Source organism: Vespa velutina, chromosome 1 (assembly GCF_912470025.1).
Source record: "Vespa velutina chromosome 1, iVesVel2.1, whole genome shotgun sequence".
In the NCBI taxonomy this organism is placed as follows: domain Eukaryota; kingdom Metazoa; phylum Arthropoda; class Insecta; order Hymenoptera; family Vespidae; genus Vespa; species Vespa velutina.
In genome coordinates this window covers 10,780,760-10,807,683 of record NC_062188.1, presented here as the reverse complement: position 1 = coordinate 10,807,683, position 26,924 = coordinate 10,780,760, and the positions used below count along the sequence as shown (strand labels likewise).

Genomic DNA, 26,924 nt, shown 5'->3' with positions numbered 1-26,924 from the left:
ATTTTTTAAACTGACATGATACATTGTGAGGCATATAGTCAGATTATATTACATATTCATAATATATCATAAAAATCATATTAATTTGTATTAGAATATTTGTTTCATTAGATCTTGTTAGTTAATGAGAGATTTACAACAATAATAAAAAGTAAATATTTTTTCTTTAGTACTGCTGTAAGTGCATTAAAAAATATAAAAACTAAATAGGAACCTGATTTAATAATCCTTTATGTTCCATTATATGAATCTCTAGAAATAATTATTAAAAACCACAATTCATAATGGACATGTGTTATACTAGAATACATGCGAATGTCTTGCATAGGGTTACATTATACACTCTAGTCTAATAAAATATATTATGTTTAACCAGACAAATTTTGGAATCTATGTTTAATATAAAATACTTTACTTCTTTACATTTGCTCTCTTTTATCAGTAGGAAATATTAATGAATCCAAGATTGTATAGACTTGTACACACTGTATCACAAATTTAGATTGAGAGATTTATTAAAAACTCTTTTATGCAAAAAGTCCTTTGAACAGAATCTTCTTCATTTTTCATAATTACTATAAATTTGTTTATTCTCTAAATTTATTTATTCTATAATAATTTGAATTTGGCGCATGTAGATTATCTAATAATTTCACATTATTTTTAATTTTCTTGTATATACAGCATTTAAGTGTATAATTATATAATTGGAAAACTACATGATTTTATATATATAGTTTTTTAATTTGATTGCATCATATAATTTTCTTTATATTTATAACGAAATTGAAAATCATTTGTAAGAGAATAATTGCCAAATATTTATCGAATATTTATGAATTATTATAATTTAGAATTACTTTGATAAAATTTAATGATAAAATATCTAATCAAAATGTACTTTAGATATTTTTATAACTGTTGTAATTTTTGCTTTTGTCATAAACATAGTATACTTTTATACTCAATTAATTAATGTTATATACTATATATTAATGCTTTCCATTTTCATCAAATATTTTCAATTTATTTATATGTGCCCTATTAAAAGAGATATCATATTATAATCATTATAAATTATTATTTAAAGATATTTGAAATGCAAATTTTGGTATTACAATACAAAAATATGTAACAAAATGCAGTTTTAACAATACATATTATCTTTTATCATTGTCAATAAAATATCTCATAAAAAGTGATACCTCAACATATAATTATTTTTGCAAACTGTAATGTTACAATTTTGTAATATACAGATTTTAAAAAATTACTATATTCTTACAAGGAGTATTGTATGTTATTTTTACTTTTTTGACATGAATTTGTCAACATAAAGAATTTATCGTTTAATTTTCTGTGTATAAAATTCACAACCCTTTACTAATAAATTAATATATAACTTAAAATACACCATTCATATTTGGAAATGTAATGTCACTTTTGAATAAAAAATGTATAATTTAGTCATTTCACTAATTCACTGATTAAAAATATTCGTAAATATCACAATGTTATCCTACCATTTCTTCACATATATCTATATCGTTAAGTCATTTTAGAAGATTCTATTCAAAAGCCAGATATATGACTATTTTAATTCAATAAATGTTTTTTCTAAGCAGATATTTTAAGCCTTATCAATAGAAGCATCCTTCATTATGTCATCTTTAGTAATGTTTTGGTTCATTTGATCATTTTCATATTCTACAAAATCATCAAATAAACTTGGCCATGCTTCTGCATCATCATAAGCACCAAGATCATCTCCAATGCTTTCAGCAAAATTTAGAAACATATTCCAAGTGTCTCTAGGTATACCTCGAACATGATGACATTCAAGAAATTTTAACCATCTTGTTAAAAGTGGAGGTTCTCGAATTGTAAAAACAAGTCGCCAAAGGACAATAGCCATATCAGCTGGCAGTATTCGTTGACCAGAGGTAACATCCAAACCAAAGCGGAATGTGAATCGATAGAGATCCTTAAATAAATCACTATTGACTGTTAACTCTTGCACAATTTCAGGTAATCTTGCCTGAATACCACGTATACTGTCAACACGCATAGCTTTCAACCCTATTATAAATTCTTGACGTGTAAATTGGCACATTTGTTCAGCATTTAATTTCCAAGCTAGAACAAGTACTTTAAATTCATCTGGGAATAGTTGCAAATCATTGCAAAGCCTTTCTATTCCATCAGCTAATATTACATCCTCATGTAAATCCTTTAAAGAAAACAAATGATTTGAAATAAATTAAATATAGAACCTTATATTTTCATAGGTTTTATAAATATACCTTATATTGGTCAAACAATCCATTCAATTTGCTTTCTGACGGTTCTCGTTGCTGTTTAAATTCTGTGGTTAAGTTAAGACCTGAAGAAGTGCCTGAACGACCTAGTGGAGGTAATCGTGCATAAAATCCTCGAGACAAACGTAAGTTATTTTGTATACTAGGCATGGATCCACAGTTATCTGATCCTACATTATTAAGCATAGGTACAGTATTTAATGATTTCTTGTTTCCATTGACATGTGTTTCTGCAGGCACGAGTGGACCAGTTTGTTGGCAAGAATTTGGGAATAATCCTCTTAGTTCCATTGTTTCTGTATTAAAATAAATTCATAGGATAGTTATTTATCAAATTATATCAATTTTATTTTTACATTATGAAGAAGCTACCGTCTTTATGCTCCAATACAATTGATTGTTCCGTAGCGACTGGTGGAAGTGGCACCTTGAAACAAGAAAAACAGTTTCCCATTGATGCTGTCCGTACTCGACATTAAAGATAATTATCCCATGCATCAGTAATTCAGTCTTAGATTGGCAGTCTTGATATAAAAAGCTATAAAATATAAGATTTTCATATAAAAATATTGATAGTATACATTGATATATGCACATATAATTTATTACAAATTTTGACAAAGTCTTTTGTACATATATTCTTTATGGCAATACTTAATATATATCAATTATTAATTATATTAATACAGAAATATAAATACATAGGAAATAAATATAGATTTTCGCAAAAATGTGGTTACTTCATTAATATTTGAAATAGATATATATTGTATGAAAAGAATAGAGAGAAAAATAATATAAGTAGATACCTTCTCAGTAAGGCGGCTTTTTGGTCTAGTCAGATTTTGGTAATCCCAGCCAAGACCCCCCGCAAGATGATCTTTTGCTTTGACCACATTCATAAAGTGTCACAAATAAGATGTACTTGTACGCACTAATAGAGATCAACAAGACGTATTCGTCCTAATATTTCCATGCATTTCGTTCACATGACTTCTCGGTCGTATTCGCATTTGATCAAGTGCCACTGTCATTTGTAACAATGTAACCTTGCTTAATACGGTGCACACTCAATTTGATATACGACGGTGATAATTTCATTCCACGCACGGAACACTCACTTTTGTTAAATTAATCTAGAACTAATATGGCCGCTTACCGGGAGAAACATGAATTACTATTGACCAATAGAAATATTAAGAAAAAATAAAGCTAGATAAAGCCCTATTTTGGAAAGAATATTATTCGAGAGTATATTTTCAAAAAAGAATGCAACATAATCTTGTCATTGGTGAAAAGTTGTAAAAGTCATTTTTTAGTTACGAAAAACAAATCGTAAGCATAAGAATGATTGGATAACTTTCAATTCTTTGATCTTTGATTTAAACACAAGATTTCTTTGTACATTATTCTACGCATACAGAAATTTCATGTAGAGAAATAACCCTAGAAATTACAACAATTGTTAGTCAAATGTAAAACCATTTATTTTCTTTTTAAATCAGCATATGGAGAAGTAATAATTGAAATTGGAATATGTTATTAATTTGTTATTATTCAGTTAAAGTAAAATAATTGGAATTTACTCGTCCTATATATGAATTTTTACAAAATAAACATTATTTGCTGATTTGAACACGTTTGTAGAAATTATTAATATGGCAGAAATTCGTGTATCTAGTGTTGTTTAAGCTGTGAAACTAATTGACAAAACAGTAATCTATTACTAAAGAGTGCTGTGATGTGTACAAAGTCGTGAATTTTCTGGTCCCGTCCATGTGAAAGTCTCTTTTTTGTGAAAAAAACTGACTATAATAATATCTTTGTATCACATTCATTCCAAGTCAACATCGAAGTTTTTGTGTTTTTTTTCCTTACGTTCATCTACTTTGTTTATTATGAATTTGATTGTATTCTGCCCTCAGTGACATACAATCAGATTAAGTACAACAGGTAACAGTCTCAAAGTCTTTTTCATTATTCTCACATTTTCATATTGCATGGATTATAACCTGCTTATTTCTTTGTGCTTGTCAACGGAATCTTAACTTGATACTATTAAAACAAATAATTCCAGAATATTTTTCAAAATATTCAAATCTTTGTTCTTATAAATACACTGAAGATTTGGAATATTTTTAAAATAATATTTTATGTATTCATTAAAACATTATGTGAATGATTCCTTGTATGCGTTATATACTGGACAAAAACAGATTAATGAATGAGAAAAATTATATTCATCAATAAACATTTTGATATTTCAATCTTTATCATTATTTCTCATATTAAGCTATAATAAACAGTTTGTAATTAATATGTTTAGTCTTTGCTTCATTATTACAGGTTATTACAACGAGATATTGTCATGGATCTTCATGGATCCCATGCAATTGCACAACTTGTGTGTCACAGTATACAAACAAAGTGGTTGTGGTAATTGACATAAAACAAAAGTGTGTTGGTGTGCCCTGGCAGGTATTATATATTGGAGCCACTGGGCTATGGCCAACCTGAATTTTGAGCAGCCTCCACGCAGTATTGCGAATACAAGCCTTACTTCGCGCGCGGGTGGTGGGGGGGGCTTAAATTCATCGACCCTTGCGGGTCATGTCACGCCCACATCGGGCATGTTCTCAGGCTCATCTGCAAGTACCTCAAGCACAGCAAACTCTGTGGTAGTGGTTACCAACGTTTATCCTAGTGCATCAGGATCAGGAAGCACGCAGACCAATCATCAATCCCAACAACAACAGCTCTCTCCTATGAGTAGCAGAGGGCTGTTTGGACAAAGGGCTTTCACAGATAGACGTACAATGCCTGCTCTTGGGTAAGTTTACTGACAGATTATAAAAATAAAATAGATGTATTAATTGATATATCACTATTATAACTGATTTATTTTTTGGTAATATCTCATGTCTTCTGTCTGTATAGAAAATATTTCATAGCGTTTTTCTACTGATAATACAAATAAATACTTTGATCAGAGAACAAATTGAAAAAAGAAATTATATTCTGTACTAATCATTTCAAATACTTATGTATTTCAAATTTCAAATTTCAAATTTCAAATTTGTAGTGTATTAAAAGTGAAAATATTTATATTTTTAATGTGCAGATAGTATATAAGTGTTACTTTACAGAACCTCAAATCCAATGGGTAGTATGGGCAGTTTTGGTATACCTCCAAGTCGCAACTACGGATCTCAAGGTGCGATTAATAATTTCCATTCTGTGTTTGGAAGTGGTGGAGGTGGAGATACAAGTACACCCCCTCTATTAGATCTTTCGGAATTTCCATCTTTGACAAATAGAGGTCAGGGTGATTCCATGCCCCAACCTAGTCCCATGCCTGGAAAACAACCTTATGGTTAGTGTTCATTAGATGATAAATTAGGAATAACTCTACTGTACATTTATGTAAAAAATACTGAAAATGTATATCACAAAATAATGTAAATAATAATTTTATGCATTTATAGAAATACATTTTTTAAATATTACCAATATTCCTAAAATACAAATTATTTTGTATATTTTCAAATCATTTTTATATAAAAAGATTTATGTAAAAATAACTTTTATTATTTTATATTATAGTTGGAATGGTAAAGCAACCAACATCAGAGTCAAGTGAATTTACTATGAGTTCAGAAGATTTTCCTGCTTTACCAGGCACACAAAACAGAGAAGGCCCATCACCAGGCGGAAGTGTTTCTGGAGATAAAAGTATATCCGTTGGTCTAGGTCCCGAAATTGGCCAGGATGTATTGCAAGCAAACAGAGCACCTGGATCTGAAAAATCTCAGTCATCTAAAAGAGGCATTCAAACATCCCCAGATGGTAAACAAAGAATCTCGATGTAAAGTGAATTTATCATTGTTAGCTTATGAATTCTTTAAATTAATTATTGTTTTATTTACAAATTTTCTTTTATTAATTATTGTTATGTGATTCTTATCACATGATTATTATGATATACATGTAATATAAAATTTTAATAAATTTCTTCTTAATATATATAAACATCGACAGTATAATTTTATCAATTTTTTTTTATAGGGAAGGTGACAAACATACCTGCGAGTATGGTAAAAGATCAATTTGGAATGGTTGGTCTCTTAACTTTTATCAGAGCAGCAGAAACGGATCCAAATTTAGTATCTTTGGCATTAGGACAAGATCTTACAGCATTAGGATTGAATTTGAATTCTCCTGAAAATTTATATCAAAATTTTGGTGGTCCTTGGGCAGAAACACCATGTAGACCACAAGATATCGACTTTCATGTACCACCAGAATATCTTATTAATGCAGCAATCAGGTAGTATTTTAATTGTTATAATATTAAATATATTTTGTACGATTTGAAATGTAGTTCGAAGTGTAGATTTTGGAATACAGTTTTTTTATCTTTTATAAATACATGCACGCGCGTGATATACACACAAACACTTAGATACTTTGATTATATTTTTAAGATATATTGAATTATTTGCCTCTTTATTTTAATCATATGTAATGCATTTTTAGGGATAAGTTAGCACCAGTTAAACTAAATCGATACAAAGATGATCTACTATTTTATATGTTTTATACAAATGTCGGGGATGTCCTCCAACTGGCAGCTGCAGCAGAATTGTAAGTAAAGCAGAAGTATCATATCAAATGATTTGAAGATATTGAAAAAACACTATGCAAGTATATTTTGATTTCGTACTATTAAGGTACAGCAGGGAATGGAGATATCACATGGAGGAGAAAGTGTGGATTACTCAAGCACCTGGATTAGGACTTGTAGAAAAAACATCGACATACGAACGTGGTACTTACTATTATTTTGATGCGCAAAACTGGAGGAAGGTAGCTAAGGAATTCCATCTGGATTATACAAAACTAGAAAGTAGACCTCATCTTCCCACAAACTTTCATCAAACCCAGCCTTGACTACAGGTATGAAATAAATTTGCATTCTCTTATAGCGATTATAGATAAAAATTGAATGCGTGTATGAACGTATGCATGTGTATAAATTTTTGCTCTTTAGATGTAAATAAAATATAAAACAAGAATTTTTTTTAAATAATTAAAACATTATTTATTATTTTGTTTTAGATCTGCCTGCAGACCTTTGTGCTGTCTTTAAGCTGGAAAGGAATCAGCTATTGTATAAATGAACAAATTTAATAATCTTTAATAAAAATATAAAATTTGAAGAGTAATAAAATCTTCTTTGTTAAGAATTTCGATCCTATTGGCAATATCATACATCATTATTTAAATGATTTGTTTAGTATGTTATGATATTTTTTAGATATCTTTATCAAGTGACATTCTTATTTGTTTTTGTTTGTGTCACAAGGTTGATTATATTTTCGGAAGCATTTATGAAATAGTTTTCAATGTAATTTCGACTATTATTTTCACATTCGTTCAAATAATATCTAAAAATATAAAAAATTATGTTAATATTATTTTTACATAATTTTTTTTTCATAAAAATATAATTTATTAAAATGTTACCTGTAATTTACCATTATGCCACAACTATTCGCAATACCTCGTGGTGAAGGATCAGCCATCCAATTTATTCTCCACATGATCGCACCATTACGCAAGTGAAAATTTGCTATGACAAAATGTGATAAAAAATTAAAATCAATACAACAATATTCTGTGTTACAAAATACATACCAACGTTATTTAAGGCATAACTACGACGTTTTTCTTTATACAAGTACCATGCACTTGCTCGAAGTAATGGCTTTTTAAGTAATTCTGATAATTGCTCGTCAGTTATCCATAACGAATTATTAAAAAGATTTTTTAACGTTGTAAATATATCTTCTGATTGAAGAATTTTTTGTATAGTTTCTTGCTCCTTCAACGTAAATATGAAAGATATGTCTATAACAAAACGGGATATTTATTTACGTACATAAATATGTATATATATGCCAACAAAATTTCATCCTTACCTTGTTTCATCTTTTCCAATAGCCATATCCTAAAATTAGGAATAGGAGACAAACTAGATAATTCATTTATCATCGGAAATTCTGTAACCACTTGATTAGCTACCTCTTTAATTAGATAATTACCTAATTCAATACCCTAAAAAATTTTAGATTTATAGTAATACCTATTTTTTAAATAATCATAACATTTAAAATATGTTTTTACTTGCAAGCCTTTTTGAGTGGATGCTATCGAATAAAATATTGCTGCTGTTATTTTTGATTTATCTTCTTCTAAATATGTTACTTGTGTTCCTACTCTTCCCAGAATTCTCTGTTCTGCTTCTTCAATTCCTTTTACGCTATCTGCAAATATATATATATATATAATTATTCACTTATAATAATGATGATTAAAAATATAGTGCGTATATATTAGACAATAAAGGACTAAACTTACTTGGTATAGTATCACACAATGCTGTGTGTAATACAACAAGAGGTTCTCTTGGCATAGATGGATGCATAAATATATAACATCTTCTATATGGTCCAACTCTTCGTTTTAAGTCTACCCAATTTCTTATTGGATGTATTGCTTCATAATCTGAAACCTTATCATTAAAAATAAATATATATAAAATTAATATATAAATTTTATCATTCATATACATTTCACATACATATACCTTTTGTAATATATCACAAGAGGTCTCCCACGTTATTCGTTCTAAATGTAAAAATCCTACTGAAAACCATAATAGTAATAAATCTTTAAGTGTAAGATTTAGTTGCTGCATCACAAAATTCTTGTTGCTGTCACTTGTTTCTGATATCAATTCCTAATCAAATCTTTATGTTACTGTTACATTATAGAACTATTTATTCTTTAATACTTACTAAAATGTCTGTTCTTAGATCAACTAAAAATTTTACGCCGTGTTTAAGACGTCCCATGATAATAAATAACCATTGATACGGTGGTATAAGAATACTTTTTAAAATTCTTTCATGAACAATCATTTGCCTTTCATTATTCAACTATAACAAAAAAGGTATATAATTCTGTATATGATTTATAATTAAATAATAAATTTATGAACAATTAATAATTTGCACATACATGTGTACAAAGTTTTCTTGCATTTTCTAATACACTATCATGTTTAATCGCATAATTTACAGCTAGCACTTGTAAAATATGTTGTTTCTGTTTTTTTTCACTTTCTATATATGTATGGCATAGATTCCGTACTTTATTCTGTAATAAATATATTTACTAATTATATAATTTCTTTTATAATCTTATTCGATTTGTATTATGATATATTAACCTCCACGATCCATGTACTAATATTAGAATTTTTTAATTTAAAAATTTCCTTTAATTGTTCTTCAATATGTACATTGAAATTAGCATTAGTACATAAAAATGAATTATTAAACAAACTTTGTGAAGAACGATATAAAATTAATTTAAACGTATGTGTACATTTTATGAGAATCCTTAAACGTTCTATTTGATGTAACATGGTATAATTTATGAGGTGTAATTTATTCCAAACTTTCGCTTTTCTGCCTTGATTTTTTAAAAGATTAATAATACGTGAAAATAAACACTTTATTCCACAGTTATTGCGCGAATTGATACATACTAATAATCAAAAAATAAATATATTTGTTCCTTTTCGACTTAACATGTCTAAAATTAATGCAGAGTCATATCTTATTTAATATTTTCATTATACGAATAAATGTAATAGTGTGAAAATATATTACAAAATATTGGATCAAGAAAAATTTGAATGAATAGTTTGTTAATATGATAATTAAATTTTTTTATAATTTTCATTAAAAATGTTCGAACGTTTTTTTTTCATTACGATAAGGTAATATTTTTAACAAATTTTTTATATTATATTTTTTAGCAATTATAAATCCCGCCAAATTTTGTAATTATAAGTATGTACATATAAAACCGCTTAGTTTACAATTACGAATACGATGTTATATAGTGAATACCTGATTGGTCAGTATTTATCGAATGAAATTGTACTGAATCAGTGTTATCCGATAAATTTTCAAATTCTTCCTAGAGACATTTTTCTTATCCCCATGAGTATATAAGGAAGGTTACTATAACGTTTCCTCCATTTACTTCGTTCGTTCCGTTATGGTAAGTTTTAAGGCAGTTTGATCAAAATTTGAATCAATTTATATTTATTGCATCTCAATAAATTCTAAATAATTTGTCTTAATATAATATTTACAAATGTATTATTTATATTCTGTGTATGCTATTAACTAATTTATAGTTAGATTAAATATCGTATAGACCACATTTCGTATCATATGTAATTTATCATGCCATCAGCACATGTTACAAAAATTGTATAATTTCATATGATGATTTAGAAATTAATGTTTATGGTTTATGTCTGAAAAATCATGAAGATATTATTCTAGGGCGGTCTGAATTTATGTTAGAAAAGAAAATGAAGAATTTCAATGTATTACGTATCTAATATCTGATCGTTTTTTTTTTTTTTTTAAGTCACACAGGAAATTCAGTGCTCCTCGCCATGGGTCTATGGGATTCTACCCAAAAAAGAGATCCCAACGGCATCGAGGGAAGGTTAAGGCTTTTCCTAAAGATGATCCAAACAAACCTGTTCACTTAACGGCTTTTGTTGGATATAAAGCTGGTATGACGCATGTTGTTCGCGAAGCTGATAGACCCGGATCAAGTAAGTTGTTGCAAAGATGATTTATATAAGATACATAAAAAATATATATATTTATTCTGCTACACTTCGCGACAAAAAATTAGGACACTATATGAATATTATATTTATTAACCTTTGAAGTAATGTGCTAGTTTTAGCATTTATAGTGATAAATAATAATAATAAATTATTTCAATATATTTAAACATATCTATTACAAGAGGAAATCATTTTATTATACAATATATATCCAAAAACGAAATATCGGTGCGTCAAAAATATAGCACAAATTCCTTAAAATACCTTAAAAGTAAGCATTTATATAAAGTAATATTATTTCAATATTTTGTAACTCCACCTTTTACTGACATAACAACTAATAAAAGTCTAGGTATAGATTTAAATAATTGTCTTCCCCAGTATATATTGATTTGGCTAAATGTGCTCAGCATTTTTCAATAATATTTGAGTCTGGTGATCTGGCTGGCCATTCTAAAATTGTTTTTATCGTCTTTTGGGTGTAGAACTTGCATTATCTTATTGAAAAATAAAATTTATATCCGCAATTTCTATAGCATGTCTTTTCAGCTGTTATCTATTAAAGTAATGTAATTTGAATTATTCATTTTTCCACTTATAAACTTAACCCTTTGCACTCGTCTGTCCCCTCTCGTGGGACATCGTAATTCTAGTATATCACTCGGATGTCCCCTCTTATGAGACATTAAATTTGATTAGTGATTACGGCTAATTGAGTTATTTCAGCGCAACTTTTTGAGACACGCATGCTTCCCTGAAGTTTTCTCTTGAAATGGCACAAGAAATCAAATCAAAATATAATAAAATTACTAAGATATACACAAAGAAATGTCAGCGAGTTTTGTCGTACGAGAACGCGATAAGATTGCTCACGACGATCCGACCACTTCAAAGGCATTACTTGGAAAAAGCAATATGGCAAGATTTAGAAGAAAGGTCGGTAAACAAACATAGCATGCACTGTATAGTGAGATTTATAATCATTGACCAGTTGAGAGGTAATTTTCGTGAATTGAGAACGCGTCCTTCTGCGGACAATAGATTAGACAATAAACTACATATTCCTGATGTGGGACAAAGAAAACGAGATTGTATTGTTTGTTCTGATAGAAAAACACCTGGTGGCAGGCGTCAAATAACATATTATTGTCAAACGTGCAATAATCAGCCTGCAATGCATTTTGGGGAGTGTTTTAGAGTTTATCACTCTATACAAAGTTATAAAAAATAAAACATTGATTTTTTTGCAAATATACATTTCTCGATTTCAACCAATTCATATAAGTCCAATATCATTATAATATGTTAGTTAGTTCCATAATTATACGAGGGTCTGTAAATGCACGATTCTGCCACAAAGTAGCGTCGAGTAGCTGGTAGCCAACGTCCAGAATGGTTCCGAGTGCAAAGGGTTAATTTTAGTGTTTCCATGGTACCCAATTTCAGCTCACATCATTACTCCTCTACCACCTAATTGCCAACAATTTAAAATCTATTGTTCCTTACGTAAATCATGGAAATAATAACAATAACCATAAGGTCCATCCTATGTAAATCTCTTTTCATCGCTAAAAGTAGCTTCTCGTCATTTCTTCTTCCAATGAATATATTTCTCAGCAAAATGTAATCGAGCTTCTTTATGTTGCGTCGTTAGTATGCATTAATTTTTGGCGTTTTATGTATTTACATTCTTTTATAATACGTTGTACATTACATTATATTTTGGTATTTACACCAGCTGTTGCTGCAATTTCTTTTGCAAAATTTGATGTAATTCTTAAAATTGCACGTCGCTGACGATCGGTTGTTGCTTATCAACGACCTGTACTTTTTTTTCCATATTTGTCTAAATTTCTTAAGAAATTATAAACAACTGCAATTATGATTCAATAGTTTTGTTATTTTTCCAATAGAACAATTTTCTTTATGTAAATTTTGAATTGTTATTTCACTAATATTCAATTTCTTATCACGATCCATTTTCGGAAATCTCGAAATATTTCAATAGTAGAACGCGCACAGTATTAAATATACTTAGCATATTAAATATAATATAGCTTATGCATACAGTATGAAGACTTTGTAGTAACTGGAGAAGGAAAAATTTTTCAGATGTGATTATTTTGACGCAACGGTCAGCAATAATGTTCATGTTTTCAACTTTACCTTATGCCAGTATACAAAAGCGAAGTGTTTACCCTGAACACGTGCAATCTATTATTGATTGAAAACTGATATATAACACTGGAATTGTTATTCAACTATATTTGTGTAAATCAACAAAATTGCACAGTGTGCTATCTTTTTGTCATGGAGTGTATTAATAATAGTCTTTGTAATTTGTATTCTTTTGTTTATATCTTTTTTTTATCGACATTTTCCATTATCTGATAGATACAGAAATGTATCAGTCAGTTTTGGTAGCGATCCGAGAGCTGCTTGATCTTGTGCAGTATATTCTTATCCGCAATGTCGTAAATCAACTCTGTCCTCTACATTTGTAGAAATGTATGGAAGCACGGCATATTCCATAAGCTCTTTGTAGCCCATTGGGCAATGACAATTGAGACAAACCATGTCTGGCACAAATTTTTTTTAAACTGCAAGAGAAATATTGTTATTAAATATAAAGTACTTGTGTATCAATTTTAATATTTATACTTTTTCTTATAGAGGTAAATAAGAAAGAAATTGTAGAAGCAGTTACAATTCTAGAAACACCACCAATGATTGTTGTTGGTGTTGTTGGGTATATTGAAACCCCACATGGTCTTCGTGCACTCACAACAGTATGGGCAGAACATCTTTCCGAAGATTGTCGTAGACGTTTCTACAAAAATTGGTATGATTATAAGACTTGTAATTTTATTAATATATATATTTTATCAAATTTGAACTAAAGTTATCTTCAAATCAGCTCTCCGCTCATTAGATGAGAGCAATATTTCGGATATAGCCACTGACCTGTATAATGGCTTGTTTTTCGGCTTATCTGACAAATGTGTTCAATCTCCGCTCATTTTGAAGAGATCGACACGTTACAGGTGGATAGTGGATGCGCACATAGAAACATAGAAAGGAATTTTTATTACTTCTGTGCAGGTACAAGAGTAAGAAGAAGGCTTTCACTAAAGCTTCTAAAAAATGGCAAGATGATCTTGGTCGTAAATCAATAGAGAAAGATTTTAAGAAAATTATGAAATACTGTAAAGTCGTTCGCATCATTGCTCATACACAGGTACTGTTTATAAATATTTAAAATATTTTTAGAATTATGTAGAAATAGCCAATCTTTAACAAAATATACTATTTAAATAGATGAAATTATTGAGACAACGCCAGAAGAAAGCTCATATTATGGAGATTCAATTAAATGGAGGAACTATTGAGCAAAAGGTTCAATGGGCTCGTGAACATTTGGAAAAACCTGTACCCGTTAGTAATGTATTTGCACCAGATGAGATGATAGATGTAATTGGAGTTACTAAAGGAAAGGGATATAAAGGTATGTTATCTGAATATGCGTACATTCTTTCATGATCACATTAATAAATTGTATCATCAAATTAATTTATAACTAATTACACTTTGGACTGTGATGACAAAGCATGATGTGTCGTTATCTGATAATCTGAAGATACCACATGTTGCTGCCTTCCTTCTGACGTCCTTTATTTTAATCACGATTTAATTTCAAATATGCTTATGGTATCTATATTTTCATATATATTTATTCTTCTAAAGATAGTATATTTTCTATTAACAGGTGTTACATCTCGTTGGCATACCAAGAAGTTGCCACGCAAAACTCACAAAGGTTTAAGGAAAGTGGCTTGTATTGGTGCATGGCATCCAAGCCGCGTTTCATTTACTGTTGCACGAGCTGGACAAAAGGGATACCATCATCGCACCGAAATGAATAAAAAAATATATCGCATTGGTCAAGGCATACACACAAAGGATGGCAAGGTAATTTTTTTCTTTTTTATTAAGGAAGCCATATTTTAATCTGATATTGCCCATTTCTTCGTAATAGCCTTTCTTTTTGATGGAAGTGTCGTTGCGTATTATTAAAAAATGGGCGATAATAATGATTTCTCGTCATAGTACCTAGAGTATTATTATATTTTAGGTCTCCAATGAAAACAACAATTTTATATAAAAATAAGAATCTTCATTTCAAAATATATGAATAATTGTTGATTATGTGATTACTTAATAAAGTATTTTATTACAGATCATTAAAAACAATGCTTCAACGGAGTATGATCTTACTGAAAAAACCATTACTCCTATGGGTGGTTTTCCACACTATGGTGAAGTCAATAATGACTTCATTATGATAAAAGGTTGTTGTATGGGACCAAAGAAACGTGTAATTACGCTTCGTAAGGTAAACAGCACGATATTTTGCTTATGTAAAACTAAATGTAGTTTAATATGATGAGATACTTTGAGCCAAATAATTATTGACAAACATGATATATAATGATAGGACTGATGATTAATATATTAATGATAAGAAAGTTTTATTTTTTATCATATCATAAGTAAAATAACTTATTACTTTTCCAGTCTTTATTGATACACACGAAACGGTCCGCTTTGGAAAAGATCAATCTGAAATTCATCGATACAAGTTCGAAGTTCGGACACGGTCGTTTCCAAACAGCTGCGGACAAGATATCCTTTATGGGTCAACTCAAGAAAGATCGCCTTCGAGAGGAGCAAGCTCAAACCACTGCTACGGCACCTGCAACTGCAAGTGCGCAATAAAATTATTTGGGTTATGCATTGTGATCAAAATAAAATGATATAAATCAATTAAGAAATTGTTATTATTTAACCCATTCGAGACGACGATTGTTTTCGAACACTGTCCCTAGGAGCGAAATTTTTTTTTTTTCTTTATATTGTTCATTTTTAATAAAAAAACATGTTTACTATGGAAATCACCCAATTCGTAAGTGAATTCACATAAATAAGATCATTGCACACCGGGTGTGCAGCTCGCTCTTCGGAAAGTTTTTATTGCGAGGAGCGGATTGAACACCATGTGTGCAATGTAAGGTAAAATGAAAATACATAAAAATATTTCTCGCTTATATCGTCACCACTTCCTGTATATACTTTTATTCGTAACGCAGTACCAGAACTTTCGCACACAACGTATAACTTTACACAATGTTTGTGTTTTTTACCGGCAACATATTGTTTAAATATTAACCTTCCTCTCCAAGGAACTAGAGATTCATCTATTGATAACTCTATGAGGATAATATATTTCTTTCATTTTATTATTAAAATAATCTACAATTGGATAAACAAATTGTTCGCTTTTATTCCAATAATTATCAATTCTTGGACATTTGATAGTTCCCATATGTAATAATAAACTTAAAAACACCTTGAATTCAGAAATGGTTAAGTCCTTCCATTTTTCCTTTAAAACAATTTCGCCGTACTTGTTTGTTTCATTGACAATCAAAGAGAAAAAGGTATTGTCAAATAAAAATTCAAAAAAATCGTACGTCAAAGAAAAGAAAAACTTATTATCTTAAGCCTTCGCTGCATGCGTATTTATAGTATTTTACATGTAAGAAAGGCTTCAGATAATTTTTAGATTTTTTGCTACACAGTAAAACCAATGCCAAATTTTGTTTTCCTGTACTTTACAGATTTCATTAGTTCCAGAAAAATCTTATTTCGACGACTAGTTTACTCAGAATAACTAATAATTGCACATTACTATTATTGCAAACACGGTGTGCAGGCCATCTTGTAACATCGGAAATCCATTGCACACACGGTGTGCAATCGGTCTCAATTGGGTTAAATCTTAAAGTATCCTGTATTTTATCATCACTATATTTTGCAAAAATATAACTTTGTTATTTGTAGAATGTTCAATCAAATAAATTGGTAAAGATTATGAATCTGCTACGCTATGCATATGATAATAAAATTTATGTATATGTTTGATTTGATAATATATAAGAAAAAAATTTTGTATTAAAAAATATTACGCTTCATCTTGTTTACGAAGAGAATTACCAGATATTTCGTTCGGTTCTGTTATTATAGATCTTGTCTGATGAAACGTCTGTTCTGCTCCTTTCACGCTATCAAGCAGTGACAGACTGCAGAGGGAGTCCGCGCGTATAAATTAACTAATAGAACCTTATTGACGTACACGGCGGTTTCTAATTTCTGATTTTCTAAATTCAACAAGATGTGGAAAAAAACTTTTGAATTTTCGTGAAATTATTGATCAAAGATTATTATGGAGTTTAAAAGGTTTGTAAAAGTTATGAAAAATACCTACGAATTTGCGTATTGATTTGTTGCAAAATCTCGCTTATATTTATTTTTTGTTTTAGTTCACCTTTTTAATGGATATATTTTCGATGATTTTTCGTTAGAATACATTTCTTAAAATTCTTTTAGAAGAATTTATATTAAAAAAAAAGAACCTAAAAACATGTACAATCTGTAATAGTTACTACAAAAGTTGTACTTCTACTAAGAAAAAAAAAAAAAAAAAAAGAATGAGAACGAAAACGGACGACATCAATGACAAAATGAATTAGTTACTCATTTCATAAGTTTCCTTAGAAAACTAGAAATTTTCTTAGACTTTAATCGACTAATATCGACTAATCTTTGAAATTAGAATCTTTTAGAATTTTAGAATTTCGATCTTTTAGAATTTTTTAGAATCCTTTGGAATCAGTCGATAATTTGTTCTATTCCGACAAATTCGATTGCCTACTTTTATCTAATTGATTATATATGGTTCTTAAGTGAAACATTCATATAGATCATGTAGATCAACAATTGTATGATTTACGGTCATCTCATAAGTTTACTATAACAATTCAATTTCTTTGTTTTTCTGCTGTTGGTACTGACGTACTTTTTAATGTTAATAGAAACGGTCTATGATGTTCTGATATATCAATTATTGTGCAAACATTAAAAAAGTCTTTAAGTAAATAAATTTATATATTATCCATTTCATCAATAAATTAAAAGATTTTTTATTATAACAATGTACTAAAATCACTTTTGCTCGTTTGTAAAGAATTTTCTAAAGATATCTTTCAAAATTCATGATTCGAAGTTTTTATTGTTTTCTCTCTCCTATTCTCTATTGGACCTCTTTGAATCTGCTATTAATATGAAAGAAAAAAATAAATATCAATACGAATGGGAAGAAACGTTCATCAACCTTGGATTATCCCGTATGATTATTTAGAAAACGATTGAAATTTACTCTTTTCTCTTATTTTTTTTCATCACTTTTTATGAGAATGTTTATTCGTAAAAATGATCCTAATCAAATCATTGAAAACTATGAATGTTTACTAATAAAAATAATTCTGAAAAATGTCAGGTTGTTAAAAAAAATTTTATTATAAAAAATAAATAATCATATTCTTTTTTTTTGTTACTTTATATAATTTAAATTTAAGAATTATAAATGAGTTGAGAAGAGTAAGATCTTTCTAATTTTTGAGTCATTATGATCACAAATGATCGATTAGAAGTATTTAAATGCGTGAAATCCTATTGCATGAAGAGACATGCATATCACACGGAACGTAGAGATGATATTGGATTCCTTTTTTTAAGATAATCTTCTAAATAATATCTAATTATGAATATAAGCCAATAAGCAAGTATAATTTTTATAAACGATTATAATTTTCTTGCTTTTTCGAAAATATCGAATTCATTAACTTTCCTTTTTTTGAACAAATGAAAAAAACACAAAGGATAATAATCTTCGAATCGTCTAAAATAAATTTTACTCTTTCTTACTACATTTTATTTTTTTCTTTTTTTCTGATGTTAGCAGAGCTATTTATTCGTAGATATTTTCTTTTTATAATTAATAATTAATTCATTATTTCACACATTATATTATCAATCGATCTATATCTTTTAAATAACAATCATATAATCTCTTTCAAAACTCTTTATGTTAATTATTCTAATTATTAGTCATACACCAATTAATCTATACATTAACAGAAATTGGCAAATAATTTAAAAGAAAAAAATGATTATTAATAGATCCGATATACGCCGTTCAATAAATTAAAAATATATACATATAAGTTATTTAATATTAATAATTAGAAGAAAATAAAAAATAAAGAAATATTTTAAAATATTGAACAATTTTTCTCTATTTCTCTCCCATTAATATAACTATTATATTTTGATAAGAAATAATATGATTAAAACTAGACGTTCTTGTATATTTATAAGTTAAAAAGAAATATAAAAATATAGGATAACTTAATGTTGAGTGGTTTCATCTTCTGTAAACTTGGTCATAATATTTTGTAATGTTTCAGCCGATTTATTAAAATTTTAAAAATATGACTCAAAGAAGCGGAAGAAGAAAAAGAAGTGTATCAATATAAGAATGGATAGTAAAATAAGTAATATGATCATGACATATTTAATATTAGTATTCATCATTTTTCTCGACTTCCTAATGTTTCATTATTGTACGGCCAATTGGACAGAAGAAATAATGAGACATACACTACCGATGTATGCGATGCTGTCGAAAACATCTATTAAATTTAACGAGATGTGGTAAAGAACTGAAGGATCTTCAAGAACCCATAGATCAACGATTATTTAATGGGTTAAAAGATTTGTGAAAGTTACGAAAAATATTAATGAGTTTGTATTCATTTATTTGACGCAAAACGTTACTTATTTCTATTTTATCTATTTTCTGGGTTTATGTTTTTAATGAACAATTTTTCCATTATATTCAGAAGGTATTGAATTTTTTAAATTGCTTTCAAGTGTGTTTTAAAAAGTTGTTCTAACATTAATTTAAAAAAAAGAAAGAAAAGAAAAATTAAAAAAATATACAATACACAATAATTATTTAAAGTCATGTACTCTTGCCAAAAAAAGAAAAATAATTTAACAGAACAAAAAATGAGATTCAAGGAACGTTTAGACGACACCAATGACGAAATGAATTAGTTACGACTGATTTCATAAGTTTCCTCAGACAAAATAAAAATTTTCTTAGATTTTAATCAACTAATCTCTTTGAAATAAGATATTAAACAATCTCACAGAGTGTTATTATCAATATAAAAATATTGAATGATCAAGAGATGATAGTGTATGATTTGGAACTAGTACATGGAAAACAACATGTAGTTCTTTGCAATTAACACATTACTGCTGATGTTATCTTCGATGTAAATATGTTATCTTCGTTTTTCTAATTTTCATAAAAAATTTTACGAAACAAGGCAATATTTCATACTCCATCAATAAATTGTTTGTCTATTTTTTGACGTACATAGATAATGTAGAAAAGTGTTTAACACGTTCACTACTAACATCACATGTCTGTGACACAACGATTTCCATTGGAAGCTCAACATCACAGACATGTAACGAAGTCAATTTTTATGTTATTTCTGCATAAATAAATAAAAACCTAGAACTTTGAAAAAAGTACCAGTTTGTGAATGAATTATTTAAAAATATTAAAAAATGGCGGCGCTGTAGCTGATGATATAGAGGTCCTCCGCCGGAACGCGCGTCGTTGATCGGAACCAGATCTCTGTAATGGCATATTTGAAAAAAAGAATATTTTCTTATTCGTGAGTGTTGTGGCTATAAAGTAGCGTACGGATTTTTTTTTTATCTTAAGAAATGAGCAGTGAGTAAATACTGTTTTTATATAAAAATTTAACAACAAAAAAATTAATATTAAAAAACTAATTAACATATCGCAAAAATCATACACTACTTTGTAAATAATGTATTGTTTCAAACTTTCAAGTCGATCAGTCTAGTAGTTTTCGAGATTTCTTTCTGGTTAGAAAAATGTAGTTTTGAGAAAAACGTAAAAGAAAATAAGTATCCGGTTATTTGGATAATAAAATGGTTTTTCTTTGCTCGCACTTAATCAGCGATTCCTGGCCCATATGACGTTCCTTCAACAGCAAAATTAGCATCTTGAAATTCTTTCTGAAATAATCTGCGAGCTTGGCGAGCGTTTTTCATATTTTTTTACGCTTGGATCTTCGAGGTATCACAACGCTGCTTGTCGACTTTCATGCACAATTCGTAGTAGCAATGCCCGATTTGCAGATGCATCAAGTTCATCATCGACAGAATGCTTTTATAGCCATCGTATACAAGCTTTGCAGTACGAAGATTTAACTATTAAATTTATCACTTTGCCCAAGTAATAATCATCGATACGCCGTAAAGCGAAAAAAAGCTTCATTCGCACCAAGTTCCGTCTCTAGAAACAATCAAATCTGAGCCTTTTCCCATTTTTACTGTCAATTTTTATTCCTTCTTCACAGCATTTTCCATTAACATCTTGCAGACACATTTTATGCAGCAGTACTAATTTGCCCGATGACGGTATCGTAAAACGACTGGTATATCGCTTTCGGTAAATCCATGATTCCATAAAATTTTTATACTTCTCATAAACCAATTCCTAACAATCGGAATGCTAAAATAATTCGTCTGTTTATGTCATACTTTTTATTTTTTATGAGAGGACTAGAATTGACACTGGTTGCTTCGCAGGAGTCACACGAAAGCAATAATGTAAAACCGAATCCACAAATTCTCACGATTCTATGAACGTCACTGTTGCATGCCTTACAATTCACAACATTACTGATTACAGAAAAACCGATGATAAAGTTTAGAATTCCGTACATATACAAAAGGATACAATAGAACAGATATGCGTGCCGAGTACGGGTCCAACCGTGCGACTCACTGCTCGCAGCTATCCGACCGTTCTATCTAGAAACATCTATAACTCCGTCAATTTTTCGAATTTTAATACCGGATATGACTTAAATTGTTCGCAAAATTTCGAAGTTAATAAAAATGCAAAAAAAGAATCAATTTTTTCAAACTTCTTGGATAGTCAGACCTCTTAAGTCTCGTTTAACAATTCGATTTTTCTTCCTCTTTCCTAGATTGGTACTGTTACCAATGTGATTGGTACTATTAATATATCAAAAATATTAAAAAAAACAGGCTAATAATCCTAGCAATTGTGAAGGTAAATGTTACCATCGGTAAGATGATTTAGAAATGTAATTTATTAATGAATGGATAATTGAATTCAATATTAAAATATTATTTAGATGATCAACAAACTCATGAGAATCCAGAAGATCTGCTTCAAAATTATTGAACGAATATTCCAAGCTTTTCCCGTTTATTCAAAAACGAAAATTATATTTAATGTGAAATATTTAATTTATATTTAATACGAAAATTAGTGCAGATACTGTATTAGTCATATATGGAATAAAATTTGTATCAATGCTATAGATCATTATGTTCCACATGATGTTCTTCACGTACGACTACACTGGTAATGTAATGACGATGATGAAATGTCATAATATAATAATAAACTTGTTAAAATTTGGATACTTTGATTATAGACAATAAATCTTTATCCTGGAGGAAAATGGAAGATTGTGTTATCTAGATATTAACCAACAAGAATTTGGCAGTTGACATATTGTTATTTCTAAGTGGTTTCCTCGTCGATAAAGTGAATTTAACGAAAGAAAAAAGCAAGGATGAATTCGTTCAATCACATAGCTAAAACTAAAATCTTCTTCCTGGGTATTTTAAAAAGATTTGTCAGATAGGATAATTTTCAAGTATAATAAAAAATTTAATTATTTTTAGAAACTTATTTGTTAATTCTTCTAATGTAATTTAATATCGGCTTATATGATGGCATTAAAATTAGTTACAATAAATTCCATGCGGTTTAATAAGAACTCGTTATTTTACATGAGATATCGATCACATGAAATATGTCCAAAGTATTAGTGGAGGAATATATTTTATATTCAAAATTTCTTTCGTATAAAGACCATGCTATGAACATTTGTTTATTAATAATTGATTGATACACAATATTCAGTGTATGAACGATTACTTATCAATATTTATTTTTACGGTGTATGATCTGGAACTGGTACATGGTAAACAATATGCAATTCTTTGCAATTAGTACATTACTGCTACTTACTCGTATTTTCGATGTAAATACGTTATCTTCGTTTTTCTAATTTTTATATAAATTTTTTTGAAACAGTTCAATGACAAAACTCAATTGCAGGTACTTCAATATGGCAGTCTGTTTGCTAAGTTTATTTCTCATCGACGATTATAACGGGTTATATCTCCTATATCTACGATTATATTCCTACGTAAGTATTAAATAGTAAATGTTATATAAAAAAGCTAAAACAATCAAGACATTTTATAATGTTATAGATTGGACTAACAGTATCATCTCGTTATATATTTGTGTGTGTTTATGTCTTTTCATTGATGTTCGAAATACCATACATTCTTTTGATGAAACAAATTATTAATTATATACGCCGATAAAAACTAATGGTTGATATCTTCATGCTTATGCAAACTGATATAACTTTCTTTCCATGGTTTGTAATTTATTAATCCATATATGTTTGTTTTTTCTTGTGATTCAATGTATTTCTTTCTAAATTACATACTGTTATTTAGAAAGAATCACGTAATTATTGTGAATAATTGATTGAACGAGACGCAACACAGACGGAATCCAACGCAAAGAAACGCATTTCACGATTTTTATACGAAGTTACGGTAACTAGCTCGATGATTTTGTTAAAAATAATAATTAGTGAATATTTGTAATATATTATATAGTATTTATTTACATTAGCGAATAATGCAGACAAACCTAATCCCTCGATGATGGAATGAGCTGCTCGATGATACATCGGCCCTTTGTCGATATATCAAACTTTCACCAACAATTCGCCTCATTGACGATGAATCCATCCCATGATGACCCCGCGCAAAAAAGAAGAGGAAGAAAAAAAAAGAAATCTGGAAGATGCGATAGAACCCGTGCGAACATGAAAACGATGGAAATGATAATGATGCATGAACATTTTGAAGATCGGTCTACTTGAACAAAGTCAGTATTCAAATCGAGATCAATTTTTCCCTACTGAAAGAAGGAGACCTGTCCAACTTCTCTGTCCGACTTCTTCCAAAGAACTCCTTCCAAGGGCTCATACCCGAAGGTCCCATCAGAGAATTTAACACAATAAATATTTTTCCCTATTGAAAGAAAACAACCTACTCGAGGATCTACGCTTAAGAATTTCACCCGAGAGAAACTAATATAATTATAATAGAATAATCGTTTCAACTAGTAGAATTAAGTGGCTATCCGTTTCAATAACTAGAAAGAAGTGTTTGTTTACTCATTCCAAAAAATTCTGAGAACTGTCCCTATTATCCGAATTACTATCCAAATTAAGTAAAATACGTTCATAAGTAAATATTTACTAAAATTTGTAAATTATTTAAAAGAATACCTTACTATTAATATATATTATAACTAATTATATTCTGTATATTTATGAGATATGGGCTGTGATTTTATTAGTTTTTTTGTTTTTTAGCAATGACTCCACTCGACTTTTCGCTTTCAAAAGCAATGACTCTAATCAACTTTTCTTTTTCTAAAACAATAACTGTACTCGCCTTTTTCTTTCAAAATGACTCTATTCAAACTTTTTTTTCAACAAAATTGATTAAATATTTAATTAATTTTTATTAAAAAATATAATGGAAAACTCTTAGACATTCTTCCTTATAAGCAATTACTTTGATTATTACAAGATAATCATCCAATTTTGCTTATAATCGAAAGATAATCATGAATGTCTTCTTGCTAATTCTTTATTAGAACTGGTAAATATTGATGTAATTTCATGTCAGAATACAAATAATTATAAAAGCGTATAAAACAAGATCATATCCTGATCTAATAAATAAATCAAAGAATAAGGAACCATTCACAAGTAAATCTCCGGAGAAAAATTACTTGTGATCACTTAATACTCTTCTAGTAATTAATTACAACCAATCACGTGTGCCGATTTGGATCTTTTGTCTTCAATATGATTGAGTGATCGGTGTGGCTTAAAAATACACTTATTACTTAACAAATTCTGCAATGGCTCCAAAACGTTCGTCTGTGATTTAGGTCGAAATTAAGATTGGTCAATTCGTAGGTAATCTACTGATTCTAATATCCAGTAGTTGTTTATTAACGGACGGTCACTGAATTTAATTCGCGAAACTTTACTTATCCTGTATTATAAATACAGTCTACGCAACTGTTAAAAAAAAATTTTGCAAACAACTACTGATTCTAACGATTGCATTGCATACAGTCGATGCAAATACACTTGTTTAAATCGAAAACGCAAACACTGCTTCTATATAGCGATTTTTTGATTTTTATTTTCACAAATACTCAATTTCATCATTGCTTCGCGCACGATTACAATGATATTCTGAAATAGAAAAATAAAAACAAAATTATTATAAGAAATTGATGAAAATATTTTTAAGTAATGTTTGATATAAAAATATATTTACTTTAAGTATTTGTTAATCCTTATACGTTGAGTATCAAGAAGATGAAGAATTTTGACAAAAAAATAAAATTAATGATGAGTTTTTTTTTGCGTCCAACATTTCTGACGAACAACTCTGTCTTTTCTTTGAGTTTCTAGTCTTTTTATTTCTACCAATGCTACACTCGCTCCTTTATTGCCTTAATCACTATTACGACATGTTCTAAAACAAAAAAATAAAAACGAAAAAAATTATTAATATCATTTTCACTATATAAAATTGTTGAAATTATTCAGAAAACGTTTAATACAAAAATTTTCTTAGTTTAAGTTTTTGTTGATCCTTGAACGATGTGCATCCTGTTCCAAAATGATGAAGAGTGCTGACGAAAATAAAAAGCTAAAGATGAGTTTCTTGTCGCGATCAACAATGACTCTACTTAGCGATTCTGTGACTCTACTTCACTATTCTTTAAATACAAGTTACTTATACTCTAGATACAAACTACACTTGTTTAAATGAATGAAAAATAAATGAAATTATAAATTATTTAAGATTATCCGTATGGAAAGAGAGAATTTGGATATTTACTCGTTGGAATGCGAAAAAGAACTAACTTGATAACTGATATTCATTTGAGCGTCCATTTTTGTTAATATTAAATATATATAATCAACTCCAAGTTCAAAATTTAACTGTTTAATTTATTAAATTAAAATTATTTTATATTTAACGCGCTTTACTAACTACATAATGTTTAAATAAAAAGATTATTATTTAAATATTTATTTATTGTATTTCGTGTACATTATGTATTATTTAAATATTAGTCAGAGAAAATCGATTATTAGATATCTGTGTCATAAGCAAACAAAATCAATTATTTACAAGCATTTTTCATATATTGAAATCTAATATCAGAAAAAAAGCGCTAAGCGTGATTATTCCACGTACATTATTTTCCTACATAATACATATAGAAAGTTTAAACAAAGTAATGGAGATACGGTGTTTCTTTTTCTTATTTTTTATTAGCTAGAAGAACTCTTTAATCTTTAGTAAATTTAAACGAGTAAATTTATTAAATGATACCTACAGAGATGTATACAGAAATATATTGGAATATTCTGCAAAAATTCGTGATCTTTTAACTAATATTAATAATCCATTTTCAAACATTAACCGTCCGTTATGCTTGACGAAGGAATATATTAGTTCATCTTTATTTGATTAGGTTTACACTATCTAAAGTGCTTCTTAAAATGCCTCATACATTGCAGTTCACTGTATGTAATTTAAATGTATACGTTTACACATTTTCATTCAGTTTTATTTCAATCACTATATTCAGAATTCTGATAACGTCTTTTACCTATGAACAAAGAAGATTTCCTATTGTT

General features: G+C 28.7%; 4 protein-coding genes and 1 non-coding gene across 8 annotated transcripts; 3 read left to right on the top strand and 2 right to left on the bottom strand.

Moving 5' to 3' along the window:
- Positions 1-817: 817 nt before the first annotated feature.
- Positions 818-3,482, bottom strand: LOC124948894 (DCN1-like protein 3). The gene is made up of 4 exons (XM_047493203.1): positions 3,128-3,482; positions 2,691-2,856; positions 2,304-2,614; positions 818-2,230 (listed from the first exon to the last, which is right to left on the bottom strand). The coding sequence occupies exons 2-4, from the start codon at positions 2,770-2,772 to the stop codon at positions 1,631-1,633; spliced, it is 993 nt and encodes a 330-aa protein (XP_047349159.1). The 5' UTR covers positions 2,773-2,856; positions 3,128-3,482; the 3' UTR covers positions 818-1,630.
- A 469-nt stretch (positions 3,483-3,951) lies between these two features.
- On the top strand, positions 3,952-9,272 carry LOC124948885 (CCR4-NOT transcription complex subunit 2). Of its 3 annotated transcripts, none has more exons than XM_047493189.1 (8): positions 3,952-4,271; positions 4,797-5,148; positions 5,465-5,691; positions 5,922-6,164; positions 6,384-6,645; positions 6,855-6,962; positions 7,049-7,274; positions 7,437-9,272. In XM_047493189.1, exons 2-7 carry the CDS (start codon positions 4,823-4,825, stop codon positions 7,266-7,268), a joined length of 1,386 nt encoding a protein of 461 aa, XP_047349145.1. In that variant the 5' UTR covers positions 3,952-4,271; positions 4,797-4,822; the 3' UTR covers positions 7,269-7,274; positions 7,437-9,272. The 3 variants fall into 3 exon arrangements, with proteins under 3 accessions (XP_047349145.1, XP_047349132.1, XP_047349141.1); XM_047493176.1 differs by having other exon boundaries at positions 4,665-5,148; XM_047493185.1 differs by having other exon boundaries at positions 4,645-5,148.
- On the bottom strand, positions 4,556-10,018 carry LOC124948876 (malonyl-CoA decarboxylase, mitochondrial-like). 2 transcript variants are annotated; one of them, XM_047493153.1, is made up of 11 exons: positions 9,613-10,018; positions 9,402-9,539; positions 9,179-9,319; positions 8,962-9,120; positions 8,739-8,892; positions 8,505-8,644; positions 8,300-8,435; positions 8,016-8,228; positions 7,845-7,950; positions 6,402-7,765; positions 4,556-5,673 (listed from the first exon to the last, which is right to left on the bottom strand). In XM_047493153.1, exons 1-10 carry the CDS (start codon positions 9,808-9,810, stop codon positions 7,645-7,647), a joined length of 1,506 nt encoding a protein of 501 aa, XP_047349109.1. In that variant the 5' UTR covers positions 9,811-10,018; the 3' UTR covers positions 4,556-5,673; positions 6,402-7,644. The 2 variants fall into 2 exon arrangements, with proteins under 2 accessions (XP_047349109.1, XP_047349118.1); XM_047493162.1 differs by having other exon boundaries at positions 8,968-9,120.
- Positions 10,019-10,681: 663 nt separating this feature from the next.
- LOC124957577 lies at positions 10,682-10,758 on the top strand. The gene has a single exon (XR_007103671.1). It is a non-coding gene; the product is annotated as a small nucleolar RNA U43 (small nucleolar RNA).
- A 51-nt stretch (positions 10,759-10,809) lies between these two features.
- LOC124949120 (60S ribosomal protein L3) lies at positions 10,810-15,871 on the top strand. Its single transcript, XM_047493737.1, has 7 exons — positions 10,810-11,025; positions 13,717-13,885; positions 14,146-14,281; positions 14,362-14,548; positions 14,810-15,012; positions 15,281-15,436; positions 15,619-15,871. Exons 1-7 carry the CDS (start codon positions 10,869-10,871, stop codon positions 15,817-15,819), a joined length of 1,209 nt encoding a protein of 402 aa, XP_047349693.1. The 5' UTR covers positions 10,810-10,868; the 3' UTR covers positions 15,820-15,871.
- The last annotated feature ends 11,053 nt before the right edge of the window (positions 15,872-26,924 follow it).